General features: G+C 43.1%; 1 protein-coding gene across 1 annotated transcript; it reads left to right on the top strand.

Annotated features, from left to right (window-relative positions):
• The first annotated feature begins 5,197 nt into the window (after positions 1-5,197).
• Positions 5,198-20,091, top strand: si:ch211-243g18.2 (Keratin, type I cytoskeletal 18). Its single transcript, NM_001140503.1, has 11 exons — positions 5,198-5,303; positions 7,184-7,457; positions 7,677-7,802; positions 8,302-8,384; positions 8,876-9,032; positions 11,925-12,092; positions 12,361-12,486; positions 12,856-12,978; positions 13,096-13,190; positions 13,999-14,024; positions 19,504-20,091. The coding sequence occupies exons 2-11, from the start codon at positions 7,191-7,193 to the stop codon at positions 19,623-19,625; spliced, it is 1,293 nt and encodes a 430-aa protein (NP_001133975.1). The 5' UTR covers positions 5,198-5,303; positions 7,184-7,190; the 3' UTR covers positions 19,626-20,091.
• Positions 20,092-20,812: the final 721 nt, after the last annotated feature.

Genomic DNA, 20,812 nt, shown 5'->3' with positions numbered 1-20,812 from the left:
CCCTTGGGATTTTTTGGTTTGTTGGGAAAATGGCTAACTTCCTGCAGTTCTACAAATTTTGTCATGGTGCAGAGATGAACATTTTCAGTTTTATAGCTCATCTCATGCTATTTTAGACATTTTGCCATGAGGCTGAGCAAAAATGTGCTGATTTAAAGCAAATTTCCTGCAATTCTACATATTTTACAATGGGGCAGACAATAGCCAGAGTCTACCGCACACCCAAAGCTGATTTGGTGCTGGAGGCAAAAGGCAAAACTGGAGAAACAGGAAAAAGTCACACTTCCAGTCAGATTCAAATTAAGTTTAATTATAGCTGAGTTTTTGGTCAGTTGACCTTCATCAGAGCATATCTCCACAAACAATAGCGGGACAGGTAATGCCACCTAGTGAGCTAGAGGTAATTGCAGACACTTGTGATGATCTCAAGTACCCAAAAGGGCCACTAGATGTCATAATATCAGATAGAAATACAGGATAGAAAAGAACATGTTATAGATGTATTTCTACTAGAACAAAACACGTGAATGTGGTGTTAGTAGAAGGGACCCATACTCTCAAAGAGAGAGCAATAAAGTAAAAAACTGACCAAAGAAAAGAAAGAAAAGGAAAATGTATACAACACTATATACTATAGAACCAGGAGAAATCCAGAAAACAACTAGATAAAGGTAACCTGGGAAGTGTCAGACCACTAGGGCCGTCATGAATACAGGACATCCTAATACCAGGGTGTGTTTGTGAAGCTAAAATGAGGAATTACAACATGACCCTCATATAAAAAAAAAAGTCCTAATGGCAATAGGGTGCCTAAAGGATGAATATCGAAGAGTTCTCTCTGGCAGAGTTTACGGTCATTGCCGCCTCCTCTTGGTGACACTTCCACCTTCTCAATGCCATGGAATTGTAGAGAAGACACACTGAGAGCACTGGACAAAGTGACAAGCAACAGGGTCATTTTCCTCCTTGCGTCTTATAGAACTCTTATGTTCACTTATTCTCTGTTTCAAGCATCTGGATGTCTTGCCCACAAACACAGAGTAGGATCTAAATCACATTTTTTGTGTTGTGTGTGATCACACCTTTAACGCTGCACTGAGCACAATTGCCACAGGGTAGTTTCCATCTCTCAGGGGAGTAAGGAAGGTTTGTTTAGCAACCATGTTGAGGCTGCCTTGGACTAGTCTACTGCGAATATTGGGACCTCGTTTGTAGACGAATAGGGGGGGGTCCTTGAATTCCTAGCTGAGTGTTGGGTCTGAGGTGAGCATGTGCCAATGTTTCATCACTATGTTTTTAATCATAAAGGCTTTGAGGGTGAATGTAGTAATGCAAGTAAGAGAACTCCTTAGAAGTTTTAACACTTATTTTTGTATATCCTGGCGAGGTTTAGAGTGGTGATAAGTTCCCCATTAGCAACCTCTATTCACATGTCCAATAAATTGAAAATAGCTGTGAAGTGACACTCCCCATCCAACCTGACAGAGCTTGAGATGATCTGCAGAGAAGAATGGAAGAAACTCCCCAAATGAAAGTGTGCCAAGCTTGTAGCGTCATACCCAAGAAGACACGAGGCTGTAATCGCTGCCAAAGGTGCTTCAACAAAGTACTGAGTAAAGGGTCTGTATACTGATGTATATGTGATATTTCAGTTTAAACATTTTAATACATTTGCAAAAATCTATAAAAACATGTTTTTACTTTGTCATTATGGGGTATTGTGTGTCGATTGATTAGGGGAAAAAACAATTTAATCCATTTTAGAATAAGGCTGTAACGTAACAAAATGTGGAAAAAGTCAAGGGGTCTGAATACTTTCCGAATGCACTGTATACTCTTGGGTTTGAACCAGTGTCGACCCGTCATTCAGGACAGGAGGGGCTTTGAGCCCCACATTTTTAGCAAAAAAAGTAATACAATTATTTTTTTTGTGGGGGGGAAGGCTTGCCTGTTTTGAATGTTATTTTAGAAACAATGTAAAGAAAAAAATATATCATTGAGTTAATAAAGCCGCATACAAACATGGTCTTTTTTTTGTTTTCTTGAGTAAGGCAGCTCCAAAATACACGTGTTTCAGCCTAGCTCAGTGCTTTCTGTGGTGGTGGGGCAAGCCAGAAGAAAATACAGAGCATTGCGGCGTGATTGACTCAGTGTTCTGTCACTCATGGGGACACTACGTCACCGCCAAGTCTAAGTGTAGAGCTACAAAATGTTAGCCCCTTGGGTGCTGCCAGAGAGTTACATTACAAGTGCCCATCCAAGAATGCTCAAGGTCATTGGCCACAGATAAAATGACATCAAATCATGTTATATGTACAGTAGCTTTGATTGGACTGATCATATCAACATCATACTTTCAAAATCTTAGCTAGCAGTCATCATCATGCATCAAATCGACAATATGCTGGCAAGTCATTTTTAATCCTTACCATATGAAGAGAAGTAATGAAGAGAAATTGTAGATAAAACGTATCGGTGCTCATCGGCCATTGGACATATACATTACACAACAAGTTGGAAATCGCAAATTCAACAATGAGTGGTTTTGATGGAATTAGTGACAGTGGATAACTGCAAGCATTGCCAAGCAATCACTAGCCTGCTATTCAGTGGAGTAGCTGTGGTGTCCTAAATCTGGGATTAAAGGGCTCTTTTCCAAATTTAAAATGATAAACATTCAACAATGGCCGTGCTGTCAATGAAGCATGATTTGTGCCGCGCTCAAAACAACTGTTAAATCGGAACTGCGGAAACTTGACTTCAGTGAGTTCAAGACAACTGGGAAGTCGAGAATAAATGAGCGCCGACTGGGAAAATGCGTTTTGAACAGTCATCCAACTCAGATTTGTAAATCCTGCCTCTTTCTAGAGCTACGACATGAAGATCCATGACGTCATCATGATTCAAACATATTTTTTTCCAAGTTCCCAATTGTTTTGAAAGCGCCATAAAGTCAGAGAATGCCAGACTTTGATGACAAAATTTGCCCACGAAGGACCACCGCGCCACCTTCCTGTTCAAGTGAGTACAGCACAACAAGGTGAGTCCAAAAATGTATTGTATGCTGCTGCATAAATTATGTAATATGCCAGGGAGATATGTATACTGTAGCTAAGAAAGTAATACTGAGTGTATGTTGTGTAGTAAGATGATAACCTGTTTTAGAGAAATGTAATCATCGAATATTGTAAGAGCTTTCATTGTCTGCTTATATGCCTCCTTTATTTATCCTACAGTTCTGACTTGGTGTACAGGGAGAACACTGTAAGAACGGCCCATGTCCTGAATTCTGTCAGTGCTTTGCTGACAGCCAGGTGTAGCAGTGGTAAGATGTTAGGACTGCTGTTGGGACAGCTTTATGTAGGCCCTAACAGTTTGTAGGCACTGTTTGTCACCGGTATAGTGCAATTATTGTATTGTTTAGTGTTCTGTCATGTAGTGGCTTTGCTGGCTCCCCCCCCCCACCAAGATTCACATGCTAAAATGGCCACTGGTTTGAACACAGGCATATTGGGCCTTTGTGTATCACTGGAGTCATTAGACCTGCCAAACCTGCCAAAAAGAAAAAAAGATCAGTCTTTATCTCAAAAGAGTTACTGTCATATGTGGGGACAAAAGAGAGGCCTTAACTTAAGGCAGACACCTGATATGTGGTAAGTACCTTGATTACAGCATCCTTGCTGTAATCAAGGTTGATTACAGTATCCTCGCCTGTTGGCGGGTGAGGGGCATGATTCCGGGAGTGTGGTTTCCTGTTGCCCCTGCTCGTCTTCCTGTGCCCCGTCTGCCGTTTTTTAATCGCTGGTGTCCACGGTCTTGGTGATAATAGCCTCTCTGATTGGAGTCTGAGTCACTTGGAAAGTCACTGTCGTTCTGCAAAGTGTGATTGGAGTTGGGGATGGCCACCCTCTCGTGGGTTATGTTGTTTCGTGGTGTCCTCATATGTCCACATGTAGACGTGGTTAAGCTGGTAATCAGTTGTGTCCCTCTTGTATTTCCTGAACTTTTGAGCCATTCTTCTTCAAATGTTTTAAGTGTCTATTTAATGGAATTGTGGATTACAGTGAAATCATTTCCAAACTTCTGTTGCTTCAGAGTCTTCTGGTTTGAAATGTCTTTGACGTCCTCTTTCTGGCGTGAGACCTCCTCAATAATGTGGATTATCAGATCCGGGGAAAATTTGTTGAGTATGTCGCACCACTTTTTGTTGAAATGTTTGTTGTCTTTCCTAAGGTTTGGAGCTTTTTGGATGCGGAGTCCTTATGGAATGTGTTTATTATGCCAATAGAAAAATGTGCAGCCTCACAGTGTGAAGCCAGTACTAGCTACTGTGGAGCCTCAGGCAGCTGCTGAGACATGCCAGAGATGTTGTGGGCAGCAGCAAGTCATCATGTCGGGATGGACCTTACTGGAGAGCAGGTGTGTTAGCTGTTATCAACCTGTTGTGTTGGGTGTTATCAACCTGATTAACATCGCAGAGAGACTGGGAGAGACAGGGGAAGGACACCAACACGAAGACCAGGAAACCCACACTCTCTCTCTGACTCTCTCTCTCTGACTCTCTCTCTCTGACTCTCTCTCTCTGACTCTCTCTCTCTGACTCTCTCTCTCTGACTCTCTCTCTCTGACTCTCTCTCTCTGACTCTCTCTCTCTCTCTCTCATTGTTGTGTGTTACATTTTTTAGCATTGGTAGAATTTTTTTTATTTTTTATTAAATGGATCAGCATCTTTAGATCCTCATGGGAGTGTGACTTTGGGTGACTACATTGATAAGAAGTGAGGGAATGCCAAACCACCAAATAAGGATGACTAACCAAGCAGTCAACTCTCTGTAGCCTCAAAGGTCTGAAATACAATCACACGCCTCAATAACTCCTCAGAATCAACAGCCAAACACCTTCTGTACACTTAAGAATTGACATAACACACATTAGAACTCCTTAGAATGTACATAGCCTTCTGTTGTTTGATTAGACCAAATCCCTTTCCTTCTTTCAACACATTGTTGAATATTTGATGTTACTTTCCTGAGTGAAGTTCAGGTTACCTACCTACCCACAGGAGAGAAGGACTCCGATGTCTTATAGAGGCTCCACCTACTTTACACGTTACGTGGCCTCTCCCCCTGTCTCGTCTCCATATAAATTCAGCTGTAGCATCGGTCTCAAGGTAGACAGCATTCTCCAGGATCCATTCCCCAGGATCCATTCCCCAGGATCCATTCCCCAGGATCCATTCCCCAAGATCCATTCTCCAGGATCCCTCTCTCCCTCTTTCTCTCACTGAAGAGAACATAATCCAGGTATGTGTTTTAATTTAATTGCTTCTTATTGAACACACTAATCAAATATCAAAAAGATGAAAGATACATACGTTTGTGTGACACATTTTGAAAACTGTACATTTTGAAAACTGTAAATGTGTAATGACTCAAATCTCTTTTTTTTAACTAAGTTATAATATTTCAATGATCCATCTTTGTTTTTTTTTCCCCCTCTAGATATATTTTATATACTGTTGTCACTTTGCTTCTATACATTTCTCTACTCATCCACAACAAAGGAATGTTTTATTTTTTCTAATGTTTAGTCCTGGTGATGGTGGGAGAAACTCAGAGTATTATGTGACAGAGAGGACAGAGAGCGGTTCGCGAGCCCACTAATCCCTATTGAACAGCCCAGTGGCTGTGTAGAATATCTGTTTGGCACTAAACAATACTAGGCAACTACTCAGTCACTAGGTAAGGCTCTGTTTTAGACAGAGCCTCCACATAACTCTGCCCTCGTGTTAGTTCTTGTTTTTGTGATTTCTCTTATTGGTTATTGACAAAGACCTACAAATATAGGAATATATTATGAACAATAACAATTAAAAATAGTAATGTAAGATATGAGGGTTTTCTTCACAGTTCTTGGGAAGCTCTTCTGATAGAGGATTAGTCATTTACATGTTGATGATTGTACGCTGAACTTGGATAAAGTAATGCTTGAGTGGAGCTCAGACAGTTTCGTAGTTATAATGGCCAGCCAGTCACCTTGAACCTCAATGGGCAGCTGGGTAACCAGTCAACCATTGGCATTTTTTATCAGTCTGTGGTTGACTTTAAGTTTGAATAGACAACAACGGTGGGCTCATTCAAAATGGCCCACAGGCTGCGTGTTCTTTTGGCTCCTGCATGGGTGAAAATTACCATTTTGGACCCTAGCCAAAGGTTTGTGTGCCTAAAATAATTATTTGCATGTTGTAAGAATAAATAATTGACACAAAGCTTTCACAAGATGCTGCCCAAGGCGGCACGGGGCGCACGCACAAAAAAAAAAAAAAATGAGAAAAAAAATATTCAGAATGGTGACATTTGCGCGATCGGTTTTCCATCGCTCATTTGCACGTCACGTGCAATGATATCATGTCACCATGTGGGACTGTGGGTTAATTAACCTTGTTGGAGTGGGCACCCTTATTCTAGTTTGTGAGCTAGGCAGGCTACTGCCTGGGAAGGTCTCCCACTCAGAAGTACGAGATGGGGGGGGGGTAGATTGACCTCAGGTCTCCCCACTAGAAGCCCGAGAATCTATCAAACAACGCACCTCTAACTTTGTACAGTACTAATGAAATTAGTAATGCAATTAGTTGTGCAATTTAGTTTGTGTGTTCCTTGTTTAAAGCGCAATAGTGTAACAAACATGTTCTCTTCTTTATAAGTGTGTTATTCTATTTGTCTATTTGTGTGATATAGGGTTTGTGCAATTTAGTTTTATTTGTGTGTTTTTTGTTAGCAATAAGGTAATAGTGTAATAATTTGATTATCTTTTTAATTTGTATTTATATACTACAATTTGTTTCTATTTGTCTTTGTTACTTCTTTTGATATTTATGAGTCTTATTTTTGTATATATTTGTATATTTCAAAAGTTTTAAATTACAGTTAGTGCAGAATGGTGCTTTTTTTGTTGTTGGGGGAGGCGCTGAAGGGGGGGTTCACCCAGGGAGCCATACAAGCTAGAACCACCACTGGCCACATCTGTCATGTTTTTTAAGTCTAGCCTACATCTCAGATTGAATGATATAGTGAAAGACCAAATCCTATTCAGTTTAATTCCATGTTCACGTTTTATAATGTTATTAGCAAATACTGTATGTGTTTCAACTAGGTCTTCTTCCTCTTTGTCATCTCTCACACAGAGCCGTCATGTCTTCCAGTTTGTCTTTGCGGAGCTTCTCTGTGGGCCGCCAGCCCTCCTTCTCTAGTCTATCTCTGAGAGACAGTGGCCGTGCCCACTCCAGAGCTGCTGTGTCCTTTGCCTCCGCCAGCCCCCTGACCCGCTCTGCATCCGTCAGCCATGACATGAACAGCCAGCCCGTCACCTTGAACCTCAATGGGCAGCTGGGTAACCATACCAACGAGAAGGAGGCCATGCAAGGCCTCAACAACCGCTTGGCCACTTACCTGGACAAGGTAGGCAGAAGGTAGCCTAGAGGTTAGAAAAGCTGGTCAGCAACCGAAGGGTTGTTGGTTCAAATCCCAGATCCGCTGGAAATCTGGTGGGAAGTGAGCCGGCAACCAGAGAGTTACTGGTATCAATATACTAGATGCCATTTCCTGCTGTTGTGCCCTTGAGCAAGACACTTGCAGGTATTAAAAGATGATGGACAATAAACTTCTTGTTGTTCTAAGGTGCGCTCACTGGAGAAGTCCAATTCAGATCTGGAGCTGAGGATCAAGCAGATAATGATTGAGCGCATCCCTAAAGGTCACGACTTCGAAACCATGATGGCCCAGGCCCACCAGGTGGAACAGGAGGTGGGTTCCCAACGTCCCTACTTTCCCATGATCCCTTTCTCTCACCCCATGTAATTTCCTCATGTCCTTATCTTACCTCTTGCAGCATGTACAACAAGGACACACTGTGTCTATGTATGAGTCATGATATGGATTTATACATTGTAAACATAGCCTGGATAGTCACATGGCACATACACGTGTGGCCATACACGTACGTGTTTCCAACACTCTATTTAATAGGAGTTTAACATTAGTGGAAATGTTACTTTTTAGTTAACCTACACTAGACCGACACAGCAGACTGTGGGTTAAAGATTGGTCAAACTAAGGCCACGTATGGAGTGTGTTACCCAGTCTCTCTAGGATGTTTCTGGAGTCAGTGTTTCTGTCAGTGAGGGCAAATGCACCTTATAGGTGACAGTGAAAGTATGAGCGATGATAGAAACGTTCAACTGTAAAATCTTACTAGTATGTAGTAGATATGTAAAAGTTGAATGCTGACCATGTCTTTTCTCAGGTGAGGAGGAAGACACTGGAGAACGCTCGCCTCATGCTGGAGATTGACAATGCTAAACTTGCAGCTGACGACTTCAGGATTAAGTGAGTGTCGAGACTGGTGCCGTGCACCTCTCTGTTTGTCATGTCTTTGCATCTTTGCTTCTGTTGTTCAGTACATCTGTAGCTCTGTTTAATTTCAGGCGAAGGCTGCAACAGGTAAAGCGCGTGAAGCAGGTTTGCAGGTGTATGTTTAGGCAAAGGCCAGTGTGTACTGTACGTGTCTTTTGTAGTCTACAGGACATGTTGACTGGCACCATGCAAACACCACTTAGTAGACAAACATTTGGGAACTTACATGTGTAACTGCGTGTGTGCCAGTGTGTGCTTGTGCATATGCGTATGCAACTGCGATTAGTCCTGTGACTGCACTCCCGGCCTCCCGCCTTCCTTCACCCCACCCCTTCTTTCAAGTTTACATGTTCCCTTCCTGTGTGTAATGAATTCTTTAAAGTCTTAGTCACCCAAGCTCTCACATTCTCTCACTTCCATTCTCTCACTTCGCAATCTCTCCCAATCTCTTCCCTCCCTCCCAGGTGGGAGACAGAGATGTGCATGTCCCAGTCTGTGGAGAGGGACTGCTTGGCCCTGAAGAAGGCCAAGGTGGACCATGAGCAGATCATCATGTCCCAGAGAGGAGACCTGGACAGCCTGAAGGAAGAGCTCTACTTTCTGAAGAAGAACCATGAGGAGGTAAGAGGAGATAGCTCCGTAGATCAGGGCTTTATTTATCCAAAAGCGTGAAAGTAACAAAGTAAGAGGACAACTCCCCTAAGGATGATGATATCCCAGCAGACAAAACTAGTTGACGTTATGTCATCACTATGTAATTTCAACTCGTTTTGCACATTGAGATAGTGGGGCCAGGTGTTCATCCTTAGGCCAGGTCATAACGCTATCACTCGAACCCAGAGTTTTCCCTGGTCTCCTGGTATGAGGAGGTATTTCTGACTGGAGAGACACAAGGATGTCCTCTGTCACCATTCCTCTTCTAGCTGGCCATTAGCTGGATAATCACGAAGACCACAGAATAGAATAAGTGGTCTGAGAGGGGAAGCAATGAAGGAGGAGAATAGAGTGGTCCTCTGTTCTTTTCTGCACCGGTGGTGGTATCACTCTGCATCCCCCTGGGAAGCTGGGATGCCCTGGGAAGCTTGGAACCTGCTCGGAGTCTGAAACCCAACACCGGAGGTCCCTTTGTGTTAAGCAACATGAAGCCAGAGAGTAACTCAGGTCTTAGATTTTTTTACTCAAGTCTCCATAGAGGCCCCTCTGATAACATCTTTGCTCACTGGTTGCTCTGTTCTGAATAGGCACACTTCAGACCTGTGTGAAGACATAATTCACCTGTACTACTTGTCTGTGGCGAGGGGTAGAATGATGTGTGTGTGTGTATGTGTGTGTGTGCATGTGTGTGTGCAGTGCGGCGCTTGCAAGTGTGTGTAGGCTCAACCCTTCTTGTTTTCCTATGGTGTGTGTCTTTTAAGTCAATGACTGGCACCAGAAGTGCTGGGTATGTTTGGAAAGCAGGGTGTGGTGTGTGGTGCCAATGCAGTGGTACCATATGTTCTATCTATTAGGCTGTATGTGACACACAGAGAAAGGGCATAGTGGGAGGGAACAGTGATCAAGGCACACACTAGGAGTAACATGAGTTCAACTCCATCAAGTATTTATGGAGAGGATGTTAATAAAGTAGAGGGTCTCGCCTTCTCTCTTATGGGGTGTAGAATTCACTGGAGAACACACACTTTGGAGGACTAATAAACAAACAGAGAATATTCATAAAAATCATGCAAACGATGACATAGAGAAAAACACGGGGGAAAAATATGTTAGAAACTGAAACACAAATAAAACACGGATGCCTAACAGTTTCTATTTCCTGTCTTGCTTGCTCTTTGGGGGTCCTAGGCCAGGTTACTGTGAAATACTTTGTGACAACTGATGTACAGTGAGGGGAAAAAAGTATTTGATCCCCTGCTGATTTTGTACGTTTGCCCACTGACAAAGAAATTATCAGTCTATAATTTTAATGGTAGGTTTATTTGAACAGTGAGAGACAGAATAACAACAAAATAATCCAGAAAAACGCATGTCAAAAATGTTATAAATTGATTTGCATTTTAATGAGGGAAATAAGTATTTGACCCCCTTTCAATCAGAAAGATTTCTGGCTCCCAGGTGTCTTTTATACAGGTAACGAGCTGAGATTAGGTACACACTCTTAAAGGGAGTGCTCCTAATCTCAGCTTGTTACCTGTATAAAAGACACCTGTCCACAGAAGCAATCAATCAATCAGATTCCAAACTCTCCACCATGGCCAAGACCAAAGAGCTCTCCAAGGATGTCAGAGATAAGATTATAGACCTACACAAGGCTGGAATGGGCTACAAGACCATCACCAAGCATCTTGGTGAGAAGGTGATAACAGTTGGTGCAATTATTCGCAAATGGAAGAAACACAAAAGAACTGTCAATCTCCCTTGGCCTGGGGCTCCATGCAAGATCTCACCTCGTGGAGTTGCAATGATCCTGAGAACGGTGAGGAATCAGCCCAGAACTACACAGGAGGATCTTGTCATTGATCTCAAGGCAGCTGGGACCATAGTCACCAAGAAAACAATTGGTAACATACTACGCCGTGAAAAACTGAAATCCTGCAGTGCCCGCAAGGTCCCCCTGCTCAAGAAAGCACATATACATGCCCGTCTGAAGTTTTCCAATGAACATCTGAATGATTCAGAGGACAACTGGGTGAAAGTGTTGTGGTCAGATGAGACCAAAATGGAGCTCTTTGGCATCAACTCAACTCGCCGTGTTTGGAGGAGGAGGAATGCTGCCTATGACCCCAAGAACACCATCCCCACCGTCAAACATGGAGGTGGAAACATTATGCTTTGGGGGTGTTTTTTCTGCTAACGGGACAGGACAACTTCACCGCATCAAAGGGACAATGGACGGGGCCATGTACCGTCAAATCTTGGGTGAGAACCTCCTTCCCTCAGCCAGGGCATTGAAAATGGGTCGTGGATGGGTATTCCAGCATGACAATGACCCAAAACACACGGCCAAGGCAACAAAGGAATGGCTCAAGAAGAAGCACATTAAGGTCCTGGGGTGGCCTAGCCAGTCTCCAGACCTTAATCCCATAGAAAATCTGTGGAGGGAGCTGAAGGTTCGAGTTGCCAAACGTCAGCCTCGAAACCTTAATTACTTGGAGAAGATTTGCAAAGAGGAGTGGGACAAAATCCCTCCTGAGATGTGTGCAAACCTGGTGGCCAACTACAAGAAACGTCTGACCTCTGTGATTGCCAACAAGGGTTTTGCCACCAAGTACTAAGTCATGTTTTGCAGAGGGGTCAAATACTTATTTCCCTCATTAAAATGCAAATCAATTTATAACATTTTTGACATGCGTTTTTCTGGATTTATTTGTTGTTATTTTGTCTCTCATTGTTCAAATAAACCTACCATTAAAATTATAGACTGATCATTTCCTTGTCAGTGGGCAAACGTACAAAGTCAGCAGGGGATCAAATATTTTTTCCCCTCACTGTAATTGATTGATTGTCTCTCTGAAGGAGGTGGAGTCTATGAAGGGCCATATTGCTGCTCAAACTGTTAACGTGGAGGTGGACTCAGGCCGTGGTGGACCTGACCTGGGCACAGTTATGTCAGAGCTCAGGACTCAGTACGAGGGCATCGTCAAGAAGAACAAGGACCAGGCTGAGCAGTGGTACCTCAAGAAGGTCAGTTGGGGACTGGCTTGTTGGGTGCATCAGCATGCCAGAAACCAGCCACTACTGTCTCTCAAGGCTGATTATTTGTAACTTGAGATGTGTGCGTGTGACTAGAATTTTCATGCAAATCTCCCATTGACATTGCATATGTATCTCAAGTTACGATTCAGGCGTATCATAGATATTATATCCAGGTGAACCCAGGTATTTGAATGCAGGTCTGGTATCTAGTAACATGGCCTACAGCGTTCAGGAACGTGTGTGTGGTGTGTTACAGCTGGACACGGTGCAAAACGAGGTGAAGGAGTCTAACGAGGCTCTGAGGGGAGTTCAGAGTGAGCTGGTAGAGAGACGACGCTTCCTACAGACCCTGGAGGTAGAGCTGGAGAGTCTGTACAAACAGGTAGGAACCTTTCATCTGTGGGGTTGTTTCACTGGGGAACTTAAATATACAGTTTGAGAGCCTGTATAAGTAGGTGACACATAGCAAGAAGGAACCTTTCCTCTATGGGTTATGTTCCACTGGGGAACTTAAAAAATACAATGGCACTCAAAGATACAGTATCACTAAGATCTCACCCTTTGTTCCCACCCATGTTAACCTTAACGTTGACAGCAAATATCACTCACCTCCCCTAACCTTGGGTGGGAGAAGAATTTGTTACGTAAAGAGCCCTGAAATGCAGTAGCTCTCTAACAGTCATATTCAGAGGTCAACAAAGACCTTAGTTGAACAATGTGCACGCGGACATCAACAACATCTCCCCCTCAGGTGGCAGCTCTGGAGGGTAACCTCAGTGAGACAGGTCAGAAGTACAGCCTGGAGATGGAGCGCCTGCAGGCCACGCTGTCCCAGCTGGAGGAGGACCTGTCTCAGCTGCGTCTGGACATGCAGGTACTTACTGGTAGCCCAGCGGCTAAGGAGGCGGACCTGTATATATTTATGCTGTTTACTGGAACAAAAGGACCAATCGAGTTGTATTGTATCCTATTGTATTGTGTTTTATTGCAGCGCAACAAGACAGACTACGAACAGCTGCTCCGCATCAAGCAGAACCTGGAGATGGAGATTGCAACATACAGAAGACTACTGGAGGGAGAGGAGATGTGAGTCACCATGATAATATATGCCATTTAGCAGACGCTTTTATCCAAAGCGACTTGCAGTTATGGGTGGATGCATTTTTACATATAGCTGGTCCTTGGAATCGAACCCACTATCCTGGAGTTGCAAGAGACCCATGCTCTCTCTACCAACTGAGTAACAGAACATGATTGTGCTACAGTAAGAAGACATTAAGGGATACTTAGTGAGTACTGTATATCCAGGCTGTAACGTGTACGCTGGGAGTCGGGAAGCAAGTTCAGGGAGTGCATCATTTAATAAACAAAACATGAAACACGAACAACGCACAGACAGGAAACAGAAACAATGACACCTGGGGAAGGAACCAAAGGGAGTGACATATATAGGGCAGGTAATCAAGGAGGTGATGGAGTCCAGGTGAATCTGATGACGCACAGGTGCGCGTAACGATGGTGACAGGTGTGCCGTAGGACGCCAACCAAAGGGACGATCCCGGGGATCAGCCTGACGAACCGGCTGAAGCGCGAGAGCCTGATGAGCCGGCTGAGACCTCCCCGGTTGCCTCTGTCGAGGCACGGGAAGCTGTTCACCAGCTGAGGCGTGGGAGCCTATCGAGCCAGCTGAGGGAGGGAGCACACGTGACACAGGCTAGTTCTCCTCTCAAAGGACTACATTATCTGCTTTGTTGAGTTGAGTCTAACAGAGAATTGCTCTTTCCTGGTAAACCAGCCAATTGATGACCATACATGGTAACATCTTCTGCCTGTTTCAGCCCAAGTAATTGTGCACTTTTTAACTCTGACCTTGTTTTTTCCTTTATTCATTCAGGATTAAAGAAGTTCCCACACCAAAAAGTGAGTATCATCAGTATATTAACTTCACATTGCTACACTCTCACTTCTTAATTGACACAGGCTAACCTAAGCAAACATCAAAGCTTGGCATTACTCATTCAGCACACAGCAACACATTGATTGGTTGATTTCAGCTGTGACCGTTCACCTGGATGGAGAGACTTTCTTTATCAGTGTGACATGAGGGGATTCCATCCATGGCATGTGATAACAATACTATTAATTCATTCTCACACAGAGAGACTTCAATTCACCTTAACCTCTCAAATGGACTGCATGGACCCACCCTGGTCACCCACTCAATATTTTGTTTCTCTTCCCTCCTCCCTCTGCCCTTTTTTAAAAACTTTAAAAACATTTATTTAACTAGGCAAGTCAGTTAAGAACAAATTCTTAGGGTTAAGAATTTGTCAATCTCCAATTTTCCCTTCTCCATCTCTATGTGTATATTACTTGTGCTTTATATGGGCATATACAGTGCATTCGGACGGAAAGTATTAGGACCGCTTGACTTTTTCCACATTTTGTTATGTTAAAGCCTTATTCTAAAATGTATTAAATCGTTTTTTTCCCCTCGTCAATCTACACACAATACCCCATAATGACAAAGCAAAAACAGGTTTTAGACATTTTTGCTAATGTATGAAAAATAAAAACAGAAATACCTAATTTACATAAGTATTCAGAACCTTTGCTATGAGACTTGAAATTGAGCTCAGATGCATCATGTTTCCATTGATCATCCTTGAGATGTTTTACAACTTGATTGGAGTCCACCTGTGGTACATTTAATTGGTTGGACATAATTTGGAAAGCCACACACCTGTCTATATAAGGTCCCACAGTTGACAGTGCATATCAGAGCAAAAACCAAGCCATGAGGTCGAAGGAATTGTCCGTAGTGCTCCGAGACAGGATTGTGCAGAGGCAAAGTTCTGGGGAAGGGTACCAAAATACTTCTGCAGCATTGAAGGTCCCCAAGAACACAGTGGCTTCCATCATTCTTAAATGGAAGAAGTTTGGAACCACCAAGACTCTTCCTAGAGATGGCCGCCCGGCAATACTGAGCAATCGGGGGAGAAGGGCCTTTCTCAGGAAGGTGACTAAGAACTCGATGGTCACTCTTACAGAGCTCCAGAGCTCTGTGGTGATGGGAGAACCTTCCTGAAGGACAACCATCTTTGTAGCACTCCCCCAATCAGGAGCTATACTCCCAAGTGACACCTACGGTCTAAGCACTGCATTGCAGTGCTTGAGGCGTCACTACACACCCTGGTTCATTCCCAGGCTGTGTCACAACCGGCCGTGATCGGGAGTCCCATAGGGCGGAGCACAATTGGCACAGCATTGTCCGGGTTAGGGGAGGGTTTGGCCGGGGGGTAGGCCGTCATTGTAAATAAGAATTTGTTCTTAACTGACTTGCTTAGTTAAGAAAATAAAAGAAAATAAAAATCTGGCATTTATGGTAGAGTGGCCAGACGGAAGCCACTCCTCAGTAAAAGGCTTACCCTGAAAGTAGTCCAAGGGCCAAGAGAAACTGTAATTCATGATTCAGAGTTGTTTAAATAGCCGCTATTAACTTGAGGGAATTTGGCCACAAACATTGAACTTTGACTAATTGCCCCATCACCCCATAGTTTTTTTGTTAGCCATCTGACAATAAGGTGTAAAAAGGGGAACTATCCCTTTAACATCCTCAATTTATGAATTGAAATTGACCCCAACCCTGTTATGTTGTATTCATTTTTAATGGGATACTGCGAGATTTTGAGATTTCGGTTGTTTTTCTACTTTTCTACCCAGAGTCAGATGATCTCATGAATACGATTTTTATGTCTCTGCAGTTTGGAGATGATTGAAGTTAGCATATCGTTAGCTTAGCACAATTGCTGAAAGTCTGCTGGTACAGTTGCCAGCAGATCGCAACGTTGTATCTGTCTCAATGGTTCTGCCCATGCGCACACAGACACCATAATAAGATAGATACAACGCTGCGATTTCTATGCGACCATGGGACAGAGAAAACAGGACAGGGAATGAGGGAGTGGATAGAATCTCGTTGCTTATGATTATCAGTAAAATTAACACATTTGTAAAATATCGATTACTACGTATAGCTTTGTAAGACTATAAATGACCAACCACCCAGCTTTGGAGTCGTTAGAAGGTCTTTAAGAGGAGCTGGCTACCGTGGGAGACTTCTAGTAATTGTGGTGAGCTAACTTCAAAAATCTCCAAACTGCATGGAAAGACAAAAAAATGGTTTCCATGAGTTCGTCTGACTCTGGGTAAGTAGAAAAACAATCTAAATCTCTAAATCTCTCAGTATCCCTTTATTAAACCATGTCTGTGTCTGGAATCATATTCACCATTCTTTCTGCCATGAGTCACTTATAAGTCATATTATTTTTAAAACAATGTCATGACGATGCCCTCACACTGTCAAAATGCCTATTTGCAATCGATGAACAAAAACCTACTCACCAATTACGGCGGTCACTTCTTTTTTCTCCCCATATTCTCCCATTTTAGCTTTGCCTCCAACAATTGTTCAAATGAAATAAGTTAAATGTGTCAAATAATTATCCAAAGTCATAAGGACAGCTAGATATTTAAATTTGAGTTAGGTCTGAAGATGACTCTGGCTTAGCTGCACAATGCTACAAATAATACATACAGTACTTGTCAAAAGTTTGGACACCTACTGATTCAAGGGTTTTTCTTTATTTTTAATATTTTCTACATTGTTATCCTTATATGTGCATATCCTTATATGTGCATTCTGAGTTGGAGATCCCCAAAAAATGACTCAATGTGATTGGATCTTCTTCGAACTTGGAGACTCAATTCTATTGAGCCTGAGAAAGCTACTTCCTCACCCCCAAGGCCGAGCCCCTCCTAGCCATGATCTCAACAAAACGGAGCTGCTCTTCCTCCTGGGGAAGGCCTGCCCACTCCAAGACCTCTCCATCATGGTTGACAACTCCGCCAAACAGACCTTCTTTGGGCCAGTAACATTCGAGCCTGGGTGAATTTCGATCTGCAAAACATCAATATTTCACTCAGATGCTGTAAAAAACTATAAAGTACTGTAACTAAGTACAGTAACATAATACATCCTCTGTATTTGAATAGTCATGCTAACTAATATATTGACTTGTATTTAAAAAATATACCTTCTCAGCATTTATCTTAACCTCAGATGATATAAAAGTTAACAATCATGTACTATGTTTCAATAGAAAAGGAATACACATACACTATATATACAAAAGTATGTAGACACTGCTTCAAATTAGTGGATCTTGCTATTTCAGCCACACCTGTTGCTGACAGGTGTATAAAAGCGAGCACACAGTCATGCAATCTCCATAGACAAACATTGGTGGTAGTATGGCCTTAATGAAGAGCTCAGTCAGTTCGTCAAATTTCTGCCCTGCTAGAGCTGGCCCGGTCAACTGTAACTGATGTTATTGTGAAGTGGAAACGTCTAGGAGCAACAATGGCTCAGCCACGAAGTGGTAGGCCACACAAGCTCACAGAACGGGATCACAGAGTACTAAAGTGCGTAAAAATCATCTTTCCTCAGTTGCAACACACACACAAATGTCAGCACAAGAACTGTTCGTCGGGAGCTTCATGAAATGGATTTCCATGGCCGAGCAGCCACACAGAAGCGTAAGATCACCATGCTCAATGCCAAGCATCGGCTGTAGTGGTGTAAAGCTCGCCGCCATTGGACTCGAGCTGTGGAAGCACGTTCTCTGAAGTGATGAATCACGCTTCACCATCTGGCAGTCCGACGGTCAAATCTGGATTTGGCGGATGCCAGGTCAACGCTACTTGCCCCAATGCATAATGCCAACTGGAAAGTTTGGTGGAGGAGGAATGATGTGGGGCTGTTTTTCATGGTTCGGGCTAGGCCCCTTAGTTCCAGTGAAGGGAAATCTTAACGCTACAGCATATGATGACATTGTAGACGATTCTGTGCTTCCAACTTTGTGGCAACAGTTTGGGGAAGGCCCTTTCCTGTTTCAACATGACAATGACCCCACGCACAAAGCGAGCCAGGCCTAATTGCCCAACATCAGCGCCCAACCTCACTAATGGTCTTGTGGCTGAATGTAAGCAAGTCCCCGCAGCAATGTTCCAACAGCTAGTGGAAAGCCTTCCCAGAAGAATGGAGGCTGTTATAGCAGCAAAGGGGGGACGAACTCCATATTAATGCCTATGATTTGGGAATGAGATGTTCGACGAGCGGGTGTCCACATACTTTTGGTAGTGTGGTGGATAAGGCCATATATTACTTTAACGTATGGGACTGCTAAACTAACCCAAGATCAGCGTCTACGAGCAACTTTACCATACTCTGAGCGGTTACGCAAGGAAACGTCCCTAGGCTAGCGTGTGTAGATACTGTTGGTGACTTGTATAGAGTGAAGGTAAGGTACTCCAGGCCAAGTTGCTCGCTGACAAAAGCAAACTGCTATTTACACTACACGTTCAAAGCAGGGTCAGCGGCGTTCCCTTATGTCAGAATCAAATGTACAACTTCGATTCTGTGCTGCTTCCACCACCCTGGCATCAACAGTTTTTACCCCCAAGCCATAAGACTCCTGAACAGGTAAATGGTTACCCGGACTATTTGCATTGTGTGCCCCCCCCAACCCCTCTTTTATGCTGCTGCTACTCTCTGTTGATCATATATGCATAGTCACTTTAACTATACATTCATGTACATACTACCTCAATTGGCCCGACCAACCAGTGCTCCCGCACATTGGCTAACCGGGCTATCTGCATTGTGTCCCACCCACCACCCGCCAACCCCCTCTTTTTACGCTACTGCTACTCTCTGTTTATCATATATGCATAGTCACTTTAACCATACCTACATGTACATACTACCTGAGTAAGCCTGACTAACCGACATCTGTATATAGCCTTGCTACTGTTATTTTCAAATGTCTTTTTACTGTTGTTTTATTTCTTTACTTACCTACACACACACACCTTTTTTTTCGCACTATTGGTTAGAGCCTGTAAGTAAGCATTTCACTGTAAGGTCTACACCTGTTGTATTCGGCGCACGTGACAAATAAACTTTGATTTGAAGTCAAGAGCCGTGGCTACAGACTAATGACAGTTTGTTTCATAAACCTGCAAACAAAGCAAACGCCCAAAACACATCTGTCCCTAGCAACCACAGTAGGTACAAATATACTGTAAGCCGCAATGTTGTAACTACGTCTTAATGTAAGCCTGTGACTCACTCAATCCCTTCGGTAACACTTTATTTGATAGACTATGGACTCCGTAACTCATTCGTAAGCAGTAGGTAAGTCAACAACGGCAAGCTAGCAAGTTCATAGGCTGTGTTACAAACCAGAGCCTGTGTCACAGTGTTAGTGTGACCCTGTGACATTCGGTAACCCATCCCCTTCTTCTTCTTCATCCGCTACCTCTCGTTGCGTTGCAGAAGAGCCAGAGGTGTGGACCAGGAAGATAGTGAAGGTGGTGACACAGACCATGATCAACGGCAAGGTGGTGGATGAGTCCAGCGAGGTGGAGCAGATAGAGGAACAAGTGAAGAAGAAGTGAGATGGACACAATCATCTTCATCCTCCTCATCACTCCTAACACCTGACAAGCCTTCGTCAGACACAAGGGCCAGCCAACCCACTGGCCGTAAAGGGCTCACACTAACATGGACGTCTGTTTTATTCCCATCAGAGTCTTAGTCTTCTCTGTTTCTCTCTGGAGTATCCTGCATTACCTCATCCCCATGTCTGGAGATAATGAGGTGTACTGTAAGTGAATGGGATGTCTGCTACAGCATCCATTTTAAGAAGTCCCTCGGTTGTGTCCCCTCCTCTGTCATGGTTGTTGTTTAATAAAAGGTTTTGCTTTGTGTATGAAACTATGTATTTCTAGATTTAGGGAACAAGTTGTCCATACAGTAGATCTCTCTCTCATTTGAATTGCATTTCTTCTGTTTTGTTTTCCGACATGTGTCTGTTTGTATTCTATGAACTTCTGTAAGGACTGAAATAAAGGTTAGTCATAATTTTCTCTTTTTTGTTTTACCTCAAATACAGCACACACATTCAGTAACTATCTAACACACTTCAAGAGTAAAAAATAAATAGTCACAAAATACTTAACACATTTTGTAAAACTATGAAGCTCCCCTGTCCACTACAAAGCATGAGCATGAGCATAATGGCATGTCAGAGCAGATCATTACGCCTGTTCATATGCGTGTGTGATGACTGCTATGTAGGTAGGCATGTAGTCTACAACAATGCTAGGTTACCTTTGTGTCTGACAACTCAGACACATAGGGTGTTATTTATGGGTTTGGACTGTCTCTTTCACAAATCTGAGATGTTTTACAAAAGGACTGACTGACAGACAGGCAGACAGATAACTTTTACTAAGTTCACAACCTCCACCAACTGAAAGTCAACTGAGTCAAAAAACTGTGTAAAGCTGAAATACATTGTACATAATGTAAATCATCATGGTCTCCGGCGTCACTTGCTGTTGCTACACAAACATAATGACATAACCATTACCTGCAAAACCCATTATGCTGTCACCTTGGCATCAGTTACTGATGGTTAGTTAATCTGTGAAAAGCAAACAGTGGAAATGGGTGTACATATGTGGTGGGAGAATGCAATATGCAATGTAAGTGCGTGTATTTGTATAAGTATTTGCAGTAAGTGTTTGGATTGTGTTGCTGTTTCTGTCCGGGTCTGTGTGGTTCTGTTGGTTGCGTCGCG

Source organism: Salmo salar, chromosome ssa01 (genome assembly GCF_905237065.1).
Source record: "Salmo salar chromosome ssa01, Ssal_v3.1, whole genome shotgun sequence".
In the NCBI taxonomy this organism is placed as follows: domain Eukaryota; kingdom Metazoa; phylum Chordata; class Actinopteri; order Salmoniformes; family Salmonidae; genus Salmo; species Salmo salar.
This window is presented reverse-complemented; position numbering and strand designations above follow the sequence as displayed.